Here is a 23,785-nt window from a genome sequence, read left to right on the forward strand (position 1 = left end):
CAACATTGGTAACCAGCAGGGTTAGGTTAAATGGTGATTCCAAATTGCCAATAGATGTGAGTGAGAGTGTGAATGGTTGTCTTTCTCTCTGTGTTCACCCTGTGACAGATTGGCAACCTGTCCAGGGTTTACACTGCCTCATACCCTATGGTAGCTGGGATAGGGTCCAGCCTTTTCCACTGGTCACTGGAGTCCAGGTGCGACACCTTAAATAATAATAAGAGAAAAAAATTCTGGCCCTCAATAATTGCTAAACCCTAGTTATGGTCATGTGTGGCACTACAGACCTCAATACTTGAAATGTGCAATTCACTTGTATTTTTATTTTTATTCCTATTTATTCTATTTATCCCCTTCGTATATTTTATTTATATATGTCTCTGTATTTATATGTGTGTGTGTGTGTGTGTATATATATATATATATATATATATATATATAATATTCTGTAACTGTAACTTCTGTCGGTGCTGTGCTTTTGGAAACAGAATTTCCCAGAGGAACCCACCCGAGGGATTAATAAAGTTTTATCTTATCTTATCTTATCTTATCTTACAGACAATCACAGTTTAAATAGCAGTATGTTAATCTGATTTTGTCAATGTCACTGCAGTGCAGCGATGCAAAATAGGCAATAAACTTTACATGTGTGTAGCTGAGGTCAAAATGACTGCTGAGTATGAACCTAGATATGATGGAACCCCACTTTATATCCACTGTAACACTTTTTGTTGTTGTTGTTTTTAACTTATGAAGTACCTATATTTTTTGAAGGTGGGTGTACACTGGGAACTCACTGGCTGGTGTAATCCCACCATGACAATGTCTTTAGTTAGAATCTGTGTGGAGTTTGTATTTATGCAGTGTACTCCCAAATCAATGAAACACAAAATGCAACTGGGACTCAGGCATAAATTGGCAACAGCTGCAGGACCTGAAATGCTGGCCAAAAGTGTTTGGAACTTACTCTAAATATACCATAACCAGTCTTTTAAGACTTACACTCATTGTCCTGAGCATAGCAACTTTCTGATGGCCTCATCTTGCTCCGTTTAAAGCTCTCTTCATGGCCAATTGGCCAGAAACCTCATTCTCATCTCTTGCTAATTGAATGGAGAAAGAATGAGAGAGAGAGAGAGAGAGAGAGAGAGAGAGAGAGAGAGAGAGAGAGAGAGGCAGAGAAGGGGGGGGGGGGGAGAAGGGGGGGATAGAGGCAGGACTGATGTGATAAGGGACGAGGAAGAGGAGAGAAAACAAGTAGTGGTGTAGCATGCAAGGCCTCATTGATTAGGTGGTGAGCGGTGCAATGTTTCTCTCCTGACACTTACACGCATTAAAGCTACATAAACACCCATAATTGGTTCGTTTAGAGCAGAGTGGAGGGAAACAGTCCACACATACACACGAACACAGCCATCTACTGTCTGTACGTGTGTGAGGAATACAGAGAGAAAGGAGGAGCAAAATTAAATGCTTATGAAAAAAAAAAGCTTGCCGTGTGGTTTGTATGGTTAAAAGATGCCTGAAAATATTTCTGCGTGTCTCATAAGTCCCAGTGCTGCGCAAAGTAGGAATGATAAAACCATCCTTAGAGATTTGGGATGACAATAACACTCACTTCAGGGAGACGAAGAAATGGGAGGGACGCTGCTGACTGTGACAAATTAGCTCTCAAATATTGAGGTAGCCGATTGGCTGTGCCCGTCAGGAGGGAGAGATACGGTTGGCTGGCTGAGTTGATGGATAGTTATTATGTCATTCTAATAAAAGAAGATGCAACTTAGGGGCTTTTCAGTTCAATGACAGTTGTGGTAGGCTGTTCAGCGCTGTCATACGGGATCCTGGGAGTATCGGTGCTCATCTATGCTCATCATCTCATCTTGTGCAGCTCTAAAATGAGAAAGCAAAAGAAAACTGCAGAAAAGTGAGGGGACAACAAGAAATTAGATGCAAAAAGCAAGTGCATGTGTGCATTCTGCCGCGCTGCGGTATGTGAGCTTATGAGTTCTTGATAACAGTGTGTGTGTGAGAGAGGCAATATTCAGGGTGTTCTCTGAGTCCCGTAGCACCACATCCATCAGGTCATAAGACCCCCTGACAGAGTGTAACTAGCACCCTCCTATTCCCACCCCAGAGGGCCATGTCAGTGACTGAATGGAGTGCTCCCTGGATGTGGAATGATGGGATTCCTCAGTCTTGCCTGTCATCTCTAATCCACCACTCTCACCCACACAGCTGAATCTTCTCCCTCGTTCTTTCGCTTGCTCATGTTGTGCGCTTGCTCAAATGTTTGCTGAACCCTCGTTCTCCATCTCCACGCAAGGCAGGGCCACAAATAAATTTGCATTCACTGCCAATTCAGATGCTGCATCAACATCGCTGAATCTACATAGCGTTGACACATCCAGGTGCTAAGTCACCATTATGTCTCCCTCCAAGGCGCGGACACACTCGTGCAGGCAGGTCACAGTGGCCCCAGAGCACTGGACTGTGCTAAGCAGGTAAATATAGCGAGGACAAGCTTTATTAGAATAGAAAAGGCTCTCTTACTGTCAGGGGGAACACGGCCAATTGGAACGTATGTTTACCTCAATGTCCACCATCAACAGCCAACCTCATCTGTTCTAAAAGAATTTCTACATCTGGGTTTTGCCTTTTCTTTACTGCACCTGAAAGAAGAACTTTATCATTATATAATTCCTTTTGGGTTTTTTAAATTCTGTCTCCTGTGCATCCTCTATGATTGACTGCAATCTCTGTTCATTAAAAAAAAGCATGTGTGACATGTCTCTCTAATGTAACGGCCCAGCAGATTACCACATTACCTCCAAATCAATAACCTCAAAGGCGAAAAATAAGGCTGATGTTTCATTTCATGTCACCTCTACATGAACGCACAAACACACACTCTATGCATTTGCACATTCAGGTTCATTTTGCTGTTAGAATTTATTGATAGAGGTAGAAAAAGTAGAAATAGAAAGGTGATGACAGTAAGGTGGAGACTGTGTACAATTGCCTGGGCCTGTCACTGCTAACAGAGCGTGCAAACAAAGATCCATCCATTCTGGATCCTCCAAAGCTCATTGATCCCACCAGCGTCAAGACGGAGTAAGGACCCCTCTCCCTTTCGCATCACTCCGTACTCAGTCTGTTACTGGGATCAATATTGATTATCATCCTTAAACTGCCTGTTTTTGACCATGTGCTTCCATGTAGAGCTGCTCCAGTTTAGCCAAAATAGTTTGTGAATGTTTGAGGAAACAAACAAGAAAAGAAAATGTCCAGAGTGACTTTTTATTTTTTATTTTATTTTTTATTTGTGACCTAAAGGAGAAGTGGGAAATACAGGATATGAAAGGAAATGAAAGAATAGAAGGAAGATAGTAAGATGTGGAGGATGTGATGCAAGGTTAGACTTTTTGAATGGAAAATCAGGCTCTAATCACATGTATATTTTCTCTCCACATAGATCTGAACTGGTCATTAGCTGGCTGCCACACATTTGCCACTAAAGACAGGTACATACAAGCATCGGGATCAAGAGTCCATCTCCTTTCTGCCCTCTTTTATCCCACACTCCCACCTCACATCTTTGGCTTCATCCCGTCAATCATACCTCTCAGATAGCCCCATGATTACAATCGACACTCAAATGATGGAAGTGAATAAAACTCATTACTGACAGTCAGCGTGAGTCATGGGCGGCCATTAAAAGTTGCGTCTGGCCCGCAGCCGTCCATTTCTCAGCTTTGCTTTATGATAGGAGACCTGGTTGGGTTCCCGTCGCCTTTCTGCGCCAATCTCCATCAATCCGCAGCATCTCTGCAGAAACCCCTCTTTCTTCATATTTAATGCACCTTGCGTTGCCAGGCATCGACTCTTTTTCGTCCCAGTGGGAGAGCTTTAGCTGTGGGGTTTTGCGAGAGATGTCACAGGGATTGGTGTCTGGGTTTGAAAATGTGGTTTTGCTATAATAAAACAAATGAGCTACTAGGTCTACTTTTTTTTATGTACAATTAAAGTCCCATTGCCAACCTCTGGAAAGCGAGACCAATTATTTCCTGCGCTACAGAAATAATGGCTGGACAAGAGAAACCCCTGGACCTTTACATACTTCTCAGCTGTTAAGCCATTAGACTGCTGCTGTCCATACTGTCCAGCTGACAATGCTAACCACTACCTAAACAAGTCTTTACCTAATGTAAGCTAAGCCAGAGCTGTGAGCCATCCACTGGAGACCTCCTCCAAACCAGTTGTGTCCTCATAAACGAAGTGCAGTGAGAGAGCGAGAGTAGTGTTTACAGAAACAAAGGAGCGGCTCACCTCTGATCTGCCCTGCAATAGGGGGTGGGAAAAAAAAGAGAGAGAATGAGAGACAAGGATGCAGAGAGAGAAACAGAAGAATGGAGACGCCAGGGGTTACATGATTGCAGAACAAACTCATAAAAGTTCCATTAACCCGTGAGGAGTTAAAGAGGCCCTGTTTTCATTCAGCAGACAGCCGTCACAAACAGAGCATCACCATAAACCTTCCTTCCTTCCCTCCATCTTTTTCTTGATCTTCAGAGCCTGTACTCACACTTTGTCTCATTCCCCTCCTTTCTTCCCCTTCTTTCCCACATATTTGTCCCTCTTTTTACAAATATTTTACCCATCTGTCCTTTCGACTTCACAGTGAATAACAGACAAAAACAAAAAAAGACGAAATCTTTACAATGAGGAATCCCAGTCTATTTCCATCTCCCTTCCTCCCACACAGATGACCAAAACAAGATTCCCTTGTTAAGTCCGTTCCCTGCTTAATCTGGGTTCCTGGTCTGTGAGTCACAACCTGAGGACGCCACAGGTCTATCTGTCAGCGTCAGTCTGTCTGTCTTATTAAACCACTTTGCCATTCATTCACTAACAGTTTACATTTTGATCTGACCGCTTCAAAGAGGCGCTCACATCCAAATATGCCAGACGGGAGATCAACCGTGCATGCAGTTTAGTTATTAGAAAAATCTGAACACAGAACACATTTTGATAAATTAAGTTGTGATCTCTGTTGCCATCTTCGCTAATGAGTTGAGATCTTCCAAAGGGATTACTGTAAAGATGATGCTGCCTTCTTGGTGTTTCCAGTGCTAAACAAAGAGCACCTTTTTAATTCTAACCAACCCAAACATGGACCTCTGTATGCCCAGGTTCCCCTGGTCAGACTTCCTTTTCTGAACAGTGTAGCCATTGTAAAAATTTAACTGAAAAGGAGAGGAGCTGATTCATCAGGAATCCACTGTGTTTTATCACTATATATGGAAAGAGTAATGACTGTAAGATGATCACTCTAGCTACAGCGCATCAGTTTAAGTGAAGTAATTCTAACAATAATTCTTTGTTTTGGTAATTGCATGATAGACTTAAAATCTACACATAAATGTTAGAGTATTTTGGGCAACATTTTTTCTATGATTATTTTTTACTTTAAATATAATAATATGTGGAACCAATCAAGATGATATTTGCCCAATTTTGCAAACATGCAGTGTTAAAGCCATTGCACGGGCCTGTTTTAATCCCAATGCCCAACAATGTTTTTGTGGGGACATTTAAAACACCGAATGCTCAAACAGCTAACCCCACCTCTACATTGTCAGTCACCAAAGTTTTATAGTTTTAGGGAGGCCTGCTCCCAGCCAAACAGTGTGAGTGTTCTTTGAAATGCTCCATTAAGGCACTAAGCACAGGCTCTTAGCTCCTCTTCTGATACCCTCACTATCTGGTACCACCATCTCCCCTGCTCCCTTTCCCATGGTGTAACCTTACCTCCCAAACTGATCTTGCTCTAATGGACACACACTTGCATACAGCCTGCTTCTCCAGCTTCTTTAGTAGGCTATGACTAGTTTTATCTATCTATCTATCTATCTATCTATCTATCTATCTATCTATCTATCTATCTATCTATCTATCTATCTATCTATCTATCTATCTATCTATCTATCTATCTATCTATCTATCTATCTATCTATCTATCTATCTATCTATCTATCTAATATAGGTTTTCACAGTCAGTGGCAATTTTGTGGACAGCTACACTATATGGACAAAAAGTGTGGACCACCTACAGGAGAAACTCAGCCATAGAAGCCTATCCAATGAAGCTACAGACTCACAATTTTTGTGCTGATGTTAATGCTTGAGGAGGTTTATAACTCAGCAGTGTTGGAGTCTCAGCACTCAGCAACCCCACTCTGAGCTGCTGGTTCTTAAATGCTTCCACTTTGCAATAATGTCACTTACAGGTGATTATGAAGGGAAGAAATTTCACAAACTGGCTTGTTGCAGTTGTGGCATCCTGCATGGCTAGGTGCTTGATTTTATACACATGACGCAAACAGACCGAAAACACCTGAATTCATTGATTAAGAGGAGTCACAAAGTATTTTTGTCCATACGGTGTAGCTAAATAGCAAACCTAATGTTAGTGTAAAAAGCTGGTTGGTTGGTCTGTCTCATTTTACAACAAATATAAAAAAGAAACCTTGTAATAATGTCTCCTAAATATCCATTTGATGGCTATATGTTAAAAGAGTGAAGTCTGCCCAGTAATTTTATCATTATTTTGATGTCATTACACTTGAGTCTATAGCACTTTCAGAAGCAAACCTTTTTAAGTTGAGTTGACATCAGCAAACCACAGGTCAGCAGCAGCAGTGAGAGGACAGCACGACTCAGCACTTCACAGTCAGTGTAGGTTTGGGGTTTTTCGTGTGTTGAGTCAGAAGGTCAGAGGATTGGGAGATGGCGACGTGGACAGAAGGGGAAGCCCAGATTTCCCAATCACCCCCCCACCCATGAGAGACCCAGTAGACTGGGTGTGACGGTCATGGGACAGGGGCATAATGAGGATACATCACTGCAGCAATGAGATACTCTATCACAGGCACACACACCAAGTGACAGGCACTCACAAGCAGGCACACTGTGTACCTACTGCGCAAAAGCATCCATGGAGGCCAACATCACACTGATATATATTGTTCTTATTATGCACAAAACATCAAATGATCCTCAGCTGCACAACATTCCCACTGTAAGAGACTAAGTTAACCATTTTGAGTGATCCAAGCCCAGTGTGACTGTGGGAACACTCTTTTCCCTTATCCCTGTCACTGGAGTTGGTTCGTTTCTCTGGGAAAGAGGGGGAACAACTTTTCCTGTCGCCTTTAGTCACCGCCACTGCCGAGCAGTAAAGCAGCCAGCGTGCAGTAAAATAATGCGAGGTGCGGAGAGAGTTGGACTGATGTGCAAAGCTATTGGCTGCCGAGAGGCTCGTAAAATAATAACACTCCATCGTAAAACAAAGTGCTTATTAAATCATTTTAAACAATATCGCACAATGCGGTGCACTCTGTGAGCGGCTCCACAAAACACAAAGATCTCATGGGGAAAGAAGCCGAACAATCAAAAGAAATTTAATAAGCTGATAATCATCGTCACAGTGGGGCTCCTGGGAGACCCTAGTGCTTCTACCAGCACCATCAATAAAATGACACTTGGCCATTATGTGGCTATTACTTGGACTTGAAGAGAGAATTGTAATCTGCATCAGAGGAGTTGTGGAGTAGGACTTCAGTATTTTCAGCATTTCTAACTAGGCCTGTGGTGTAAAGAAAGACAAACACACAAACACACAAAAACACTCCAGGTCATGCGTGTGTGTACAACAAGTTTATTATTATTATTACCTGTTTATGAACAGGTCGTATATTCGATTTTTATGTCTGAAGAAAATACACCTTTCTCTGCACAGGTGGCCCATAAACACATAGACAAATACAGCAATCTTTTTTCCACCATCAGTGCATAGGAAGTGTTATTAAAAACGTAAGGAGTCATGATTTCTGTCAGCAAAAAAAAGGATTTTCTTATGGATCAGTGCAGAAGGACACTAGACTACACATGACAGGATGTAAACTGGGTGCAGCCTGGGAAAACAAACCGTGCTGAGTACACTTATCAAGATGGGACGGCACCTTTGTAACAGAATTATTTCAAGGCAAAATGCTTTTCCTGGCTTTTCCTTCCTTTTTTTTTTTATCATTGCACAACTCCATCAAACATTTATTGTGCCCTCCAAATGCAAAGACTTTTGATTTGATAAAAATCTCTCATATTACGTTAGTATAAAGTACACAAATGCCTCAGTTTATATGGCTGCCAGCAATTCTGTAAAGAGAGCAGATTCAGTCTTTTCCATTAAGTATCCAAATCACTACAAGACAGGAATAAGAGCGGATGATCTACTGGTTACGTCAGTAGTTCAGATTTCCCTACGGGGCTGAATTCTAAAATGAATCAATCACCGCTGACAGAAAGTAAAACCAAATAAAGTTGGATATTTGGATGATTTTGGATGATGTTGTGCTGCTGCTGCCTTCATTACAGCTACTGAATGTAAAACAGTATTTTTTGTGGGCTTTATTTATTTATATTTCCTGCTCTCGTGCATGCTCTCTCTGTCCTCATATTTACTGTTTGTGCTCTGGTCAGCATTGAAATTCAGATATCTTCTTTTTCCCACTTTTCTCATATAAAGACTTTTCTGTTCCTCTATCAAAACACTAACCATGTCCACTCATGTCCACAATCAAGGGTAAATCTGTTTTCCTTGTAAAATTTATTGCAGCAGTAACATCAGTCTCTGCTGCTTTGTCTCAATTGATGCAGAGTAAAGAAAGATAAAGCACAATTCATTTTTGTGTCTGGATTAGATTGGACTGGACTGCCTGTGGAGTGAATTATAAATATCGCCAGGTTGTGTTCTGAAGAAACAAACATAAAAAGTGGAAAAACAATTCACTTAGCTAACACAACCAAACCATTGAGCGTATTGTACAACACCTGCATACTCTTTGTTACTGTACCTTGTACATTGAATATATACAAAACAGTTTTCTTATATAGACTGCAATACTTCATGTTTTTTGTCCAAACAGTTCTGCCACATGTAATCAACTCTAGCTTCTCCACATCTTGAAAAATGTAATAGCCTGAATCCTGCAGATAATTTTTCTTTTCATTGAGATTAAATGCAAAACCACTGAATGGGTGCAGCTTATGTGAACGGCAACAAGCCAAAATTCAAACCTTTTGACAATCTGCATTTTAAGTAAGAAAAATCTAGTCCTATAGCACATTTAAAACCAAAGTCCTTTACACAAAAGTAAAATGGAACAGCTTCTTTAAAGAAATAATGATGCTACACACATTCACGGTTTTAATTTGAAATAACCCAACTGTAGCCAGCCCTCCAATCACAGTTCTCGAAAACAACAGTTTCCAACAGCTTGACTGGAGAGGTAAGTCCTCAGCTTAGGTTTGGAAACAGTCACATTTGATCCTTGTCTGAGGTCATTTGGGAGGTTATTCCAGAGCTTTAGGGCAACAACAGCAATGGCGCAAACTTTTTTTGAAATAAGCGGAGTGATTGAGAAGCAGACCTTAATGATCTTCAGAGGGTATGGATGGAGCATATCTACCACATATGCAGGTGCAAAAACCCCTTAAGACTAAACACAAGCAGTTTCACTTTAACCAGATCCTGTAATCCAAATCCACAGGGAGGCAGTGAAAAACTGCTAACACTAGAGTAATGTGGGCTTTCTTTTTTGTCCTGGTCAGTAATCTGGCTGCAGCATTTTGGACTAATTTCAAATAGGCAGGAGATGACTGGCTAACTGTGGTATACAGCACGTTCCAAAAGTATTTAGATATATCAGAGGCATGCATAACCCTTTCCAGAACCTTAATTTTATTTATTTATTGTTTTTCATCTGGAGATTGTTCTGAGCTGGAAGTCACTGCTGTTAACCACTTCATTTGTCTGTGAAATTTCAAATTTGTGTCAAAGATTATCCCACTGTTCTTAACCTGTGTTTTAATTAAAGGAGTCCATGTTATCCTTTAACCTTTAGTGGAAGGCCAAACAATATGACCTCTGGTTTGGACTCATTTAACTGTAAGAAACTGCAGGAAATCCAGTTTTTATGACCAAAATGCACACATTGAGCCTTCTTATAGAACAGTGATTTCCACGATTCAAGGGTATATACAGTTGTAAATCAGCTGTAGTGACGTTTTTTAAAATGGACAGTCAAAGGCATCCTTGTATCTTCCATCCCAGTCTGAAACCCCTCCAGAACCAGAAGCTCTAATGATGATAAAAATGAAACATGGATCCCAATATTGTTGCCTCTAAGAGACTGAGTTCACCACAACAGCTGTTTAATAGAAGATGACAAACCTGTACCCACTCTAAACCTTTTTTTATACTCTATGCAGTGGATAATGAAACCTTTCAGCAACATATTTACAATTTACCTCACCAATCGTTGTCACCAGGCTTGTCTTCCCAGTACTTCTGCCTCAGGGATAGATTGCTGCACTCAAAACTTACAGTAGACTTCTTACTCTACTCTGTAGTTTTGCTTCTTATTTTCACGATACGCCTGTTCAGTACCTCGTGGACACTATTCATCCAATCATGTGCAATGCAATGTCATAATCGGTGACTATCCCTTAGACACTCAGAGCTGTAGATCAGATGGAGAAAAAGATTGTCATTGCACACAGAAGATTACAGGCTAGCAGGATCCGTGCTTTTCTTGAAGAGTTGGGCTTTTCAGTGGGTTTTCCCAGTGCATACAACTATAACATCCTCGTTTCACTAACATTACACACTTAGGCTGACACCTCTTTGGACAGCATATTTAAAATGACAGTGAAAAGCTATAAGTAAATATAAAGTAAACGCTTTGACTCAACTTCATATAGTATGTCTGAACGAAAAAGTAGAAGAGAGGTCACGTGACCATAAAACTGCTTGTCAATCAATTGTCCAATTGTTTTTAAACCTCTGAAAATGCGAGACTGTGCATAAAAATTGCTGTAATTTCTAAACTGTTATTCCAGATTTTTTGTTTTGTTAAAAAAACAAAAAACAAAACCCTTGAGTCTTGACTTAAGACTGGAAGTTTGCGCTTCAATCACATTTTGGTTGTATGATTTTAAATCCACTGCTAAAACAAATTGCATCTTTGTCGACCACAATGGACCTAACTGTAAGTTTTGGTAACTCTTGAGTATTTAACACAACATGCCTTTGTTTAAATTTCGCCATATTCAATAGATGAAACCCTGGAAGGTTAACAAATAATGTTTAATGTGTGCTGCAAAGTTTGGTGTCAGTAATTTAAAACACTGTTTGTTCTGTGCTGAATCTGAATATAATCCCTTTTCTGTTTGGATGACGTGTATCAGTAGGTCATTTTCCGATGCAGGCTATGTATATTTATTATTCCTTTTGCACTAAATATAGCCTAAACCTGTTGTGTAGAAGCCCCTGATAACATTTAGCAACTATAACTGCCGTTGTATTTTGTCTCCTCTGTGGTAGATGGGTCTGCTGGTTGGTACTTTTCAGTTACAAAGTTGATCCGGCTTGCAACACAATAAGAAGCCTGCAAAAGATTTTCCTTGCTGTTTGAATTAATTGAAGCGGTTTCCAAGATCTGCTTAGTACTCGCGATGTTTTGGGCCCAAACGAAAGACTTTCAGTTATCATATGTTTAAGGAAGTGGACATTTACAAGGGATAATAAGAGTTTTTGTTATCTCTTGAGTCGTTAGGGCTGTGAACTTGTGTTGAGTTGTGCTCTGAGCCACAATTCTGACATTGAGCTCTGTATTGCTTCAAAGAACCACTCTACAAAACCAACCCAGTTTATCTGGATTGCTCAGGGGACAGATTCTATCTTGGGTCTGCGCAGACGAAACGGTGTGGCCGCCACTCAATTTGAACAGCTAACGATGAAGATTTAAGTGCATCTTTTGATAGCCTGGATGCGTCATGCTTTGTCTTGCTTGCTCTTCTTTGTCACATAAGCACGCAGCAGCCGTCACATTTTCTTGCTGCACATAGCTGTCTCCGGTGCACCGTAAATAATTTTGATAAAGACGCCTCCGAAAACGACTTTCACGCGTCCCCCGATTGATTTAACGTGACCTCCGTTTTCCAAATGATATTGGAAGCCTATTTAAACAGATGAAGGCTCAAATTGTCTTGCTTGTATGCGCATTAATCTCTCATTCATCATCATTACTTGGTGATTGGTCCATCCACGCCTCCACCAGCCTCTTGCGTTACGACAGGGGTCTGTAAATTAGGATGTAATCCAATTTAAACAGCGGTAACAGCAGCCACAGATCCTTTTTTTTTTTTTTTTAAATTTGCTGTCGGTGGACAGCTGCACTACACCGCCCCTATCAAAATGCTTTGTGTTGGTTGTGGGAGCTGGGGAGACCTGTGCCAATTCGCACTAATAGGATCTTATAAGGCTGATGTAATTGCTGTTATGTGCGCAATCTACGAGCCCATCATATATTGAAGCTCAGTCACACGCAATATTCCAGCGATTAAATGGCATGTTGATGCCGGATTAGGCCACTGAGGATTCAGCCGTATAGTTTCCGCGGCAAAGAGATGGGAGCCCATATGTGTGGCTGGGTAAATGTGGTTGTAATTTGCCTCACTTTAATGCGTCGTTTTGGCACAGTGTGACTCGAGGTTTAGATGGCCGTGTAGTGCTGCTGCTCCTGTTGAAAGTCAGCTCCAAATTTCCCAGACTGTTAAAAAAAGAGAGAAAAGAACCCACCATGAAACCATTTTCCCTTTCCTTTTAAAGAGACTACACCTTCTGAATATTCTGTTAGTCCGCCCCGTTCATCTTTATTTCTATGGTGCGATTTTATTATGCACAAACTAAAGCAATTTTCTTGCGTGACCCGTGTCCCCATCAGGCTTAAAGACACCGGCTGATAGTTTACATAAATCTGCCTTGTGGTTTCGCCTCGACCCGGGAGGCTTAAACGGTGTATTATTCCAAACATATGCATTTTAATCAGCTCGGTCACACTTACAAGAACTCCAGTTAATAAGGCCATCAATCAAAATCGTGCGCGGGAGGGAGCAGGGTGGGTTGGGGGGGGTTGGACTTAACGGTGCCGTTTTTGTGGGTGCAGTAGAGTTTGATTAGAACGACTCTAATAAAAAACAAAAACAAAAAACACTGTACCTAAAATCATATTTGGTAACTAAATTGTTCTTCTGTCTGGCTTCACTGGCAGGAATCTTCATATTTCATATATTTCAAATTCCAAAATCTTCATATTTCGGAATAATCAGAATAAAGGCTCGAGGAATGTCACCTAAATTTGAAGCATTTTTAAAAAAAAATAAAAAAAATAAAATCTTCATGTTCGATTATGTAAGCACGCAATTGGCCAGTTTTTCGTTTGTTGTTGTTGTTGTTTGTTTTTTTACTTCGAGGCCCAATTGAAATACCACACACTTTCTCGCCCATCACTGCAATAACTTCTAATCCACGACCTAAAACTCCCTTTAAAGGGTGATTTGTGTGTCTCTCCGCGGGCCGCAGCACTTAGCCAATCCTATTACGCTCCAAAAACTCTTTTAATTTGCTCGGGCCCGGTCAAATGCGGCCAATTAAGATCCCGCTGATTGTTGGCGCTCCTCTCCGAATGATCGATCTCTTTGCATTTCCAATATCTGCAGACACCTAATTCTGTCGCGTCTATTAAGTGGTCGCAGAAAAAAATATGAGTGGCGTTAACGGAGCCCGGGGACCACTTAACTGTCACGGTCAATCTAACGGTCCCATCAGGAAATAGGAGGGGGCGCACTCTGGTGTTTTGACAGCTACCACTTGAGAACAAAATTAGTGTTATTATTGAGGGGAGGCGGTAGGACTGGCGGACCTGAACCAATTGTGAATGGAGAAGATCCTTAATACGCTTGAAGCTGAACGAAACCAAACCAAAGAAGATGACCGGGAGAAAAGCAAAAACAACAACAACAAAAATTTGCTTGAATCAGTTTCATTCTATTGCCGTGAGTTTAAAGTGACATATTGGTTATTGGCTATTTAAATGGATCCGAAATACGCGTATAGATCACTCCGCACGCCTTCGATGCTTTGACAGTATTTATTTGCAAATTAAACGATAAGGACAACCCAGTCATAACACAAAAAACAAAAACAAACAAACAAAAAAACAGCGAACCAAAAATAAAGTTTTATAATAAAATAATAATAATAGTAAAACAACGAAGAAAAAAAATCAGTCACACATTATTCCGTATTCCCACACAAAATGCTAAACTGGTGTAACAGTGCAAAGCGAAAAACGGTTTTAAAGAAGGCCCGTGGGCATAATTTAATCACACTGTCTCTTTTACGGTGATGGGAGAAAACAGAGAAAGAAAGAGTGTTGGGTGGCCTTAAAAATGCTCATTTCTTTTTTTTTTCTTTTTTGATTGTCCTCTCTCCATCCTCTTTCTGATCTTTCTCTCCCCTCCCCTCTTCAGATCGTGCCGGCTGTGGTAATCCGTTCCCTCGGCGCCTTGTTACCTTTTGCCTGAAACCTTCCTGGCATTATCATTAATTCAACACTCAAAATTCACCCGGTCTTACATATACATCACTTAATAATTTTACTAGCATCTGCACATTTCGGCCCGGGCCGTCGAGAGGGCCCCGGTGTGGAGAGCTAGCTATAATGAGACGGCCGCAGTCTTTTAACAAATCCCCTTGTTAAAAAAGAGAGATGGAAAGCATCATTCTCGCGTAACTAACAATACGTGTAGGCTGATTTTTGGACGCATAAAATAATGATCAAGACCTTAACGTCATCAATCACGGAGATTTAAACGTTTCTCTGGACCACCCCGCTTATCTCTCCCCATCTCTCTCTCTCATAGCAGTCACAATAATCTTGTAGAAATCAAATCTGAATTTCTATCTATGCGGTCATATTTCAGCCCAATGTCCCCGGCTCTTCGATGGGATTATTATATTTCAATAGCAGCAGGTCTTTTGCGCGTCTTATAGCTGGAGAGCTTTCTCTTCTCCCCAAGTATAAACTGGCTTTCGCTGTTTATATACTGGCTACCCCACCCCTCATGCTGTTTCAGTCCTGATCATATAATACGTTAGGGTTAAAAAGCTTGTGGTTAAAGGCTTATGTGGAGCAAGAGTTATTTTTTTTATCTGGTCAGAGGCACTTCTTCCCTCTGGTCCAGTGTCACAGATGAGGATTTGCTGAGCACTGAAGGCGTGAAAGTGACAAACGCGTCAGTCCTGCTTGTTGGGGAGCAAGCGAAGTCCGAGCCGGAAGGCCTGGTTGAGATGGCGTTGGACTGACTGGAGTGACACGCCAAGCAGGAGCACGGAGTTCCTCCGGGACCTAAGCCGTGAGTGGGACCTGAGTACAAGGAAGGGTGTCTGAAGGCGCACAGGAGCTCGGGCCTCTGGTAGGGATGAGACAGCATCCGGAAACTATCGAGAGAGCGCAGGGGGGTTGAGAAAGGGGCGGCTGCAGGAGCTGAGCCAGCCCCGACGCCCAGGTGAGAGTAGTAGGGCAGCGGCAGGTGCGATGGAAAGGGGTAGGGCAGGTTCCCCGTGGCAGCCGCGTGGCTCATCATGTAGGTGTAGAAGGCCGGGTCGGCGGGGTGAGGCCAAGTCATGGCCAGACGCTGCCGTTTGTCTTTCATCCTGCGGTTCTGAAACCACACCTGTGAAGGAGACACAGCGGATCAAATATTAACCACAATCCCCCCCGTGACCTGAAACAACACAAGCACATGCGTAGATAACGTTTGGCTTTTTTACTCATGACAATATTTGGATTTGGGTTGGAGAAACTTGTTACTGTAATTTTTATTTATTTATTGTGGACTGCGTGACATTTGACTATCATCCAATCAAAAAATACCAACCCAAGTAAATAAATAAATATGACCTGTGGCTACATAACGCAGTACCTCCTTCTTAATCTTTTTTTTTTTTTGCCTTGTTTCCTGTATGGACTGTTTTGATGAGATTATTTTCCACGAGATTATTTCTATCCATACACAAATAAACCACTGGCAGTCATTTACGTAAGCCTGACCATTTTGCACTCGACGTGGATTTGATATACATCAACACAAGCTCACAGAGTACGTATTGATGGTCAAGAGGCCTAATTCAGCCCCACTTCCCTGAGATGAAATCTTACTTTGATGGTGGTTTCGGGTAGATTTAAAGCGGCCGCAAGTTCGCATCTCCGCGGCCTGGACACGTAGTTTTCCCGGTAAAACTCCTTCTCCAGGCGTGCTATCTGCTCTCGCGTGAATGCTGTTCGGTACCGGCGAATCTGATCTGCTGCGTAAGACAGAGAGCTCTGACCCTGGACATTCTTACTCGGCTCAGTACCGCACTCGTTCGGGTGGCTTGGAGAATCCCCATTTCGACCTGAACCAAAAACAGAGAATAAGCATATTTTAATTAGAATCAGGTGTAAAACGCACACATTTACAATTTAAACAGGACCCAAAACAAATCGAAACGTTTTATTTATTTCATTCGCTGCCATTTGAAGACTAGCAGGCTAACTCCATTATTTGTTTGACTTTTAGAAAAATAAGAGACATCCTGACTGCTCGCTTAGCTTCTCATTTGGTGTAGTTTTTAAATTAAAATGCAATTTCCACTACTATTATTTTTTTCTAAAGGTGTTTTCCATGATACATTGATTTGATATGAACAATAATTTCCCTTGGTTGAAAATAATCAATACTTAAACTGTATTGTTTTCATTCGTTTGTTACTTTACCATTCGTTTAGTCTGAGGTCTGCTACTCCAAATGTTTCATGTATGAATGTTTATTCATAAAGATTTCACACAGAATGATATTCACAATAAACTGAGCAGTGGGTGCTTGCACCTTCACAGCTGCCTGAACCAATTGACAGAATTTTTTCTTGAATCTCCAAATTTTTCCTGGTGAAGTAGCCCATAAGCACATTTGCAGTACGAGTAACTCGTTGTCAAAGTCAGTGAGGGAAATGTCAGGTTACACTGTGGGTGTCACCTCAGCGTTTGCAGCCACACCGATCAGTTGACAGAATAGCTGTATAGCACCGACTGCAGCTGCAGTGTTTGAACCTGAAGCAGACCCTGGATCTGTTTCATTGAGCATAAATATTAGATTTTCTGTTCCACCCTACAGTGCCAACATGTTTATTGCTTTTTGCCTTTCCTTCGCACAAGCATGCAATCCAACCTGCACCCACACAGCCTACCTTTAGCTGTTGGGTAGTCCATGCTTTCAGGCGTGCAGCTGACATCAATTTCCTCATAGAAGTCCGACTCTGTGTCTGAGCTGCTGCCGTCTTTGTGGTGATGGTCAGCTTGGTGTCTCTCTCCGGAGGCAGACGTGCCAACCAGCCTCGCGTCGGCGCTCATATTTCTCCGTGCGCTATCCTCCTCCGCTAGGTCGCTCCTGTCGCGGGAATAGGGTGCAGCTCCTGAGCTCAGACAACCTCTGTGGCCCGGCTTGCCTGGTGGTTCTCGCACGGGGCTCCCGATGGCTTCCGACAAATTAGAGCCGCTCTTGCCAAGCTGACCTCCCTCTGCCAGCATCACCATCTCCTCTCTGCTTTCCATCACAAGCACGACTTAAAAGAAAAAACAAAACAAAACAAGCAAACCTCGTCTTCGTGGCGAACCGTCAAAACCAAGGAGATGAATCTCAGGTTGGAGGGGTGTGCGCGTGTGTGCGTGCAGCGGGGATGGCGGTGGGTGGGAGATTGCGTCCTAAAAGAGAAGGAGAGGCTTCTGGAAAAAAAAGAGGGGATGCAATCCGGTCTGAACCTGAGAGAAGACCGCTTCAGAGTGCCGAGTGGGAGCTCTGGGAGGGATCACCATTTACCCTCTCTCTCCCTCCCTCTCTCTCTTTCTTCAGAGCTGTCATTCTTAATGACCCAGTCTTCACGATGGTCCCCCCTGATGACGACACTCATTGACTGAATCTGTGGGTAAACAGAAGGAGCAACGGCAACGGCGAGATGGGGGTGGGGGATGTCAGAGGGCACAACAAGAGGCAGCAGAAACAAGAAAGGTTATCTATACAGAATATTTAGGATTTACATGGTGATGTATCTGTGGTGTTGAAATATTGAAATATGCATTAAGTCATTATTATTATTATTATTATTATTATTATTAGTAGTAGTAGTAGTAGTAGTAGTAGTAGTAGTAGTAGTAGTAGTAGTAAAATAATGTTTGCTTAAGACTTAGCTTTTTATTGTATTTTATTGTATTTTATTGTATTACAGTATATTTAAATTACTAATAAGCCTTTTAACGCCAGTTAATGAGCTCAAATATTTTGTTTTTTTCCTACTTATTAAATAAAGTTCAGCTTTGCTGTTGCTCAAATATAACTAATTAACACAGAGTCATTTCGTAAAAATCATATCAGTCATTTAAGTTACATTATGTATTTACATTTTATTCACCCCTCCCTCCCCCGTCACCTTCCCCTCTCTCTTGTGATTGTTATCATCATCTTAAGTGGAGTCAAGTAAAGTCTCCAAAGGTCAGGTCTTGCGGTCAGGGTTTAGATAAAGGCCGATTAGAGATGAAAAAAAGGAAACGTTGAACCGAAACCATTCTCTTTATTCTTTATGCCCAAACAAGTTATGAAATGTGGTACCGTGATTTGCATTGCTAATTTGTATGATCATGTGTGCACAGCATTTGCTGTTCCAAATGAAAGAAATCCAAACAAAAGCATGACACTGTGATGGGGTTCTTTGGATTCTTATATTGGCAGTGGCCGTTTTTCCAGTTCCCCAGACGTGCAGTGTTTCAGCAAAAAGTCAATGAATGGTGATAATGGGAGCGCTAACCTGCTGCACGTAGGGCTTGTAGCTGCTGTTTAGAAGTGGTCACATTTGAACTCTGCCTCCGAGGCGTAAAGACATCTTCACTGCACCAACGTGGCCAAAACATTTATTTAACACAGTTGCAGCAAATAAAGTTTTATTAAAAGCTGGTGTGACTGTTTCTAAACTCCCAGCTATCAAAAATATTAGGCATTCGTGCTATAACTTAAAAACAATTACAGCTTGGGGACAACATTCAAACATCAACGTACCGTTTAAGTGCAACATTTTAAAGAGCTGAGGCTGATGACTTCCTTAATCACGTTTCTCTTTGAGCACACTGAGCTACTTTATCCAGGTGGTTATAACAGAGGTGCCTCCACACATGCGATTTTCGAACTGCGAGGCTGTGTGTGGCTGCATGTATGTGGATGCATATCGTGTGTCACAGATAGGCGGTGCCATGTGGTCTCACAGAGAGGAGAGGGACATACTGTGGGTTTCCAGCACCCTCCGCTGTCCTTGTGCGCCCTCGCCTGTCCGAAAGTGAGAAAAGGCCCCGAGCAGCAGCCACCCCTCCCCCATAGCGACGGATGAGAAGTGAGGGAAATTCCTTTGGCTTTCGCGTCCGACTCTTTCATCTGTTTGGAAAAAACCCCTCACCTCTCTTCTTTCTTTTTGTTGCTCTATCTATCTATGTAACCTTACCTCCCAAACTGATCTTGCTCTAATGGACACACACTTGCATACAGCCTGCTTCTCCAGCTTCTTTAGTAGGCTATGACTATAGTTTTATCTATCTATCTATCTATCTATCTATCTATCTATCTATCTATCTATCTATCTATCTATCTATCTATCTATCTATCTATCTATCTATCTATCTATATGAGTTTAGGACACCTAAACTTAAAATAAAAAACGTAGTGCGCAGAGTTAAAATTAACCTGGAGTTGTTAACTACAAAATGACATAATTACGCCTAAGAAATGAAAGAACTTTTTACTTTTGTTTTGAAAAATCATAAACACTGGTCATCGCGCAGTGTTTGTTGGTCAAGCGCCAAGATCCTCGCTCGTTACGTAATGGGTCGTGGGTCATGGTAATGGGGCAGATAAAATCTTGTGATCACGTTGAGATAACGCTTCGAAAATGCTTTTGCGCAATGGGTGACCTTGTGCATTTACAGTACATATCGTGTCTGGCTTAGATAGTAAAGGAGAGCGGATTGGTTTGGAGAGCTTGCTGGGTGTGGAACGCGGTTTACTTATTTACATAAAGCAATTTCCATAGCATGGAACGCAGTTATTATTATTTTTTATTCAATGAACATTTGATCCACATTCTTGTGGCACAAGTGCAGAAAACTGGACTGCAGTGTAGGCGCCTCTCCAGTGTCTACTTCTTCAGGGGAAGATCAAAGAGTGGGGAGCGCCCCCCATGGCAGACACTGCAGAATGCGCCCCTTAGTTTTACTAGCCAGCCCAACTTGAACTTGACCATGGAGCCTGCGCAGTCTGCGTGTAATCCAATCCTTGGCCCCGGCGGTGCAGATCTGTCACAATGTTTGCTTTTAGCACAAAATGTGCTTCAGTGCGCGATGGAATTGCGCACGAATTAGTTTGGTGGTTGTTGAGCCAGCCGCTGGCTGAGGCGCACTGCATTTCACACACAAGGAACCTGGAAGAAAATAACAATTTAGACTCTCCTCACTAAGGTGGCCCCTCCCGTCTCCGTTGCTTCAACTTGGCCTTGAAACGGGATGACGCAGCTACCAGAGAGTTAACTCGTTGACCTTGGAGCGAAACGAGTCCTGATGACTATACAGCTGGAAATCTCTGTGCTGTAAGAACTTCTTTTATCGCACTTCCCTGCTCCATCCCGCACACCCTACGCTATTACTCCAAGGGCTTAGCAAGCCACTGAGATCAGACCTGTATTACCCAATTAAAAGGGGAAACATCACGGGGTATGGCTTACCATTAGTTCAGCAGCAGCAGGACAACACACCAGGTGCAAAGCCCCGATATTTCACAAGAGTGCATGCAATTCTTTAGTCTGGTATGTGGGTCCCTGGCATCTTTGAGAAAGGTGATATTTACAAGTCTGCCTGGTTGCAAATGGGTTTTTTTTTCTTCGTTTTTTTTTTGCCAGAGTGCCGCTGTCATCAGTCCCCACTGCATGCTCATGTGCCTCTGTTTTCTCGCTGCTCTCCACTAATTTTAGCCTCTAATAATGAGCGCTATTGAGTTATACTGCCGGCAAAATCATCCTATTCACATTTCTGGCCTCAGTTTTCAGGTTTTTTTTTTTTTTTTTTTTTTTTTACCACAACCGCCGTTCAAATAATGATGTGTGGATGCAAAGCAACATACAAACGGGCATCCCGTTGATTTGCATGTATTTGAAGGCGTGAGACAGATAGGTCCCGCGGTGAATAAGCCCAATGTTTTAGGAGTTTTGTAGTTTTACAAATCTCAGTATAGGTTAAGTTGCTGCCTTTACCACACCTCGGTTGACTAGAAAAATACCTGCACGGAGACAGAGGGCCTTACATCAACTCAACTACGTCTGCAATTTTTTTTTTGAGTTGTTTGCCTTTAGATTGTTCATCCCGTGGAGTTTTGTTTTGTTTTGTTTTTTAATTAAACTATCCAAGTCTTCATTTTTTTCATTCAATTCCAGGTCGTGAACGCCAAACTGTGCAGGCCTTTCCCCCGCTAATGCCTTAAAATCAATGCTACTTTGATAATAATGGTTTTTAAACTATTTTGCAAGTTTCAAAACTCAATAGAAAATTATTAGGAAGATAGGAAAACAGTCCATGCAGAGGTATTTGACTTCTGAAGTAACGAAATGCAACCATTCTATTTCAATCTCCACATTCCGACAACATTTTAAAACGGGCGAGCCATTTCAGTCTCTATCTTTGTAACCAGACAAACAAACAAGGAAAAATCACCTTAAGGTTAAGAAAAAGAAAACCCAATCAGTCGTTTTGTGGCGTTTTATTGACAGAGCTGCAGTTTTAATGACATTTACAATTTCGTCTTTGCTTTAGGAGTGCAGAAAGTGCAAAACCTCTGTAACGCAGCTTAACAGGTGCACATATTTAACCTCACTCCATTGCTCAAAATGTATATTTACAGTTAAAAAAATGGTTACGCTACAATTTCGAATGCAGTGTTGCTTATTTGGGAGGAATTTTAGCGCTCACGATGCTATTATTGAAAAAGAAAACAAATACACTGAAAAACCTGCTTCGCTAAAAAATATTTTATTTAAATTTTGCAAAAATAATAATAAAAAAAATCCCCAAAACACAACAACAACAATAATAATGTGTGGATCAAATTAAAAATGTAACGATGATGCTAGATAAGGAGAAAATGACTTCTTGTCGGCCTGATGGCATTTAAAAGCAAATAATACTCGCTGCAATCGGACGGTGGCCTCGGATCAGAAATACAACAGATGTGGAACCGACTGAACATGCAGTGAAAGGCAGCGCAGATCTGTATATTTACGGAGGTTCTCGCATGCCAATAAAGTGATTTCACATGCAGCTTACAGGCTATAGTTTAGCAGGCTGTTAACGCAACGTTTGAGCCCACGGCGAGAGAAACTGAAGCAGAGCGAAAAGTTGCAGCAAATGTGTCAGTCAAGAGGGAACATTGGGAACACCGTGGGAGTAAGGATTTCCTAGAGAACTGTAGACCTTTAGTTTAGACTGCATGTGTCCCCCCCCCCCCCCCCCCCCCCCCCCCAAAAAAAAAAAAAAAGAGAATGAAGTGGGCCAGCTTTCCTTGTTACTTTTATGCAGTCCGTCATAATCACAGTGCAGGCAGTCGTCCAGAAAATATGGAAAAGACAAGTGTGTGACCGCCTTGTGGTTCCCTGCTTTAACCACAAAAACATACTGGCTCTTATGTTTTGACAGCTTTTTTTGACAAAAGCACGTGCGATCAACACCGACATTTGACTGCACGTTCTTAGCACCCTGTTTTATGTCCCATTTTATGCTATTAAGGATATAAATTTATAGCTGGGCATAACTTTATATAGACTGCTTTACCAAGGCTTCATGGGCTCAGGCCGCGGATCAAATGCGCTCTTTCTTTCTCTGACTGCATAACTTCAGTGCCAGTACAAACACGGGATTGAGCCTTGATAATGACCTCAGAGAAAAGCCTCCAGGCTCTGCTGCCAAATCCCAAAGTGCAGTCTTAGAAACTTTGCAGGATGCTTGAAATAGATCAAGGGGTGCACGTCAAATTTATGCCATTTAGATTCACTTTGATTTAGTGGAACTTACAGATATAAGATTAATCACCGTTTAGTCTTTCATTTTTTATCCCGCTTACGGGCGTAAATCAGAGAATACAATGCAAATCCTACAAGAATTCAATAGTGAATCGTCTAAGCGTTTAAAAGGTGTTTCTAACGAAGGTTCCTGCCACACGATTTAAGCACAAGCCAGTGGTGAATTGTGCGTCTCCTCGGCGGGCACTGGCCCCCTCCTGTTGTGTGTTCATTGTACTATGGGATGTCTCGTGTCTGGACTGACCACATGGACGCGCAGACAGCCCCCATGGCTGGTCTTCTTACCGGAGGAGAGTAACATGAACAATTAAAGGACAGAACGGAGATTGAAAACACGATTCCTAATTTTTTTTCAAGAGTCTCTCTGGGGCAAGAAAATTAAAAAAAAGAATGGAATACTGATATTAAATGCAGCTTGATTTAACACGAACAAAGTCCATATGTCACAGTGTGGATTAACGCAACCGTGTTTTTTTGTTGTTGTTTTGATTTTGTTATTTTGTTTTTTAAAAAAAGCTTTGCACTATCGACGAGAACGCCACGAGGCAGTGTAGTCAACAGGCCGGGCCTTGTAGCGAGACTCATAAATATTGTTGCATATTGCTGATGAATGATTTCATTACTTGAGCTTTCTTGTACGATGACTTCAGAACCAACCCCGACCAGCTCGTGTTGAATCCCCTT

General features: G+C 41.8%; 1 protein-coding gene across 1 annotated transcript; it reads right to left on the reverse strand.

The window, feature by feature from the left end:
* Positions 1–14,085: 14,085 nt before the first annotated feature.
* Positions 14,086–17,738, reverse strand: evx1 (even-skipped homeobox 1). The gene is made up of 3 exons (XM_084919676.1): positions 17,192–17,738; positions 16,125–16,360; positions 14,086–15,639 (listed from the first exon to the last, which is right to left on the reverse strand). The coding sequence occupies exons 1-3, from the start codon at positions 17,553–17,555 to the stop codon at positions 15,112–15,114; spliced, it is 1,128 nt and encodes a 375-aa protein (XP_084775802.1). The 5' UTR covers positions 17,556–17,738; the 3' UTR covers positions 14,086–15,111.
* Positions 17,739–23,785: the final 6,047 nt, after the last annotated feature.

The sequence above is a fragment of the Perissodus microlepis genome, chromosome 22 (genome assembly GCF_051167445.1).
Source record: "Perissodus microlepis isolate ML-2025 ecotype Zambia chromosome 22, ASM5116744v1, whole genome shotgun sequence".
In the NCBI taxonomy this organism is placed as follows: domain Eukaryota; kingdom Metazoa; phylum Chordata; class Actinopteri; order Cichliformes; family Cichlidae; genus Perissodus; species Perissodus microlepis.

Coding starts and splice junctions, on each gene's coding strand:
- evx1 (XM_084919676.1), bottom strand. CDS start 17,555: ATGGAAAGCAGAGAGGAGATGGTGATGCTGGCAGAGGGAGGTCAGCTT. Junction 16,361..17,191: donor GGACTACCCAACAGCTAAAG/GTAGGCTGTGTG, acceptor TTTTTGGTTCAG/GTCGAAATGGGGATTCTCCA. Junction 15,640..16,124: donor TACCCGAAACCACCATCAAA/GTAAGATTTCAT, acceptor TCTCCTTCACAG/GTGTGGTTTCAGAACCGCAG.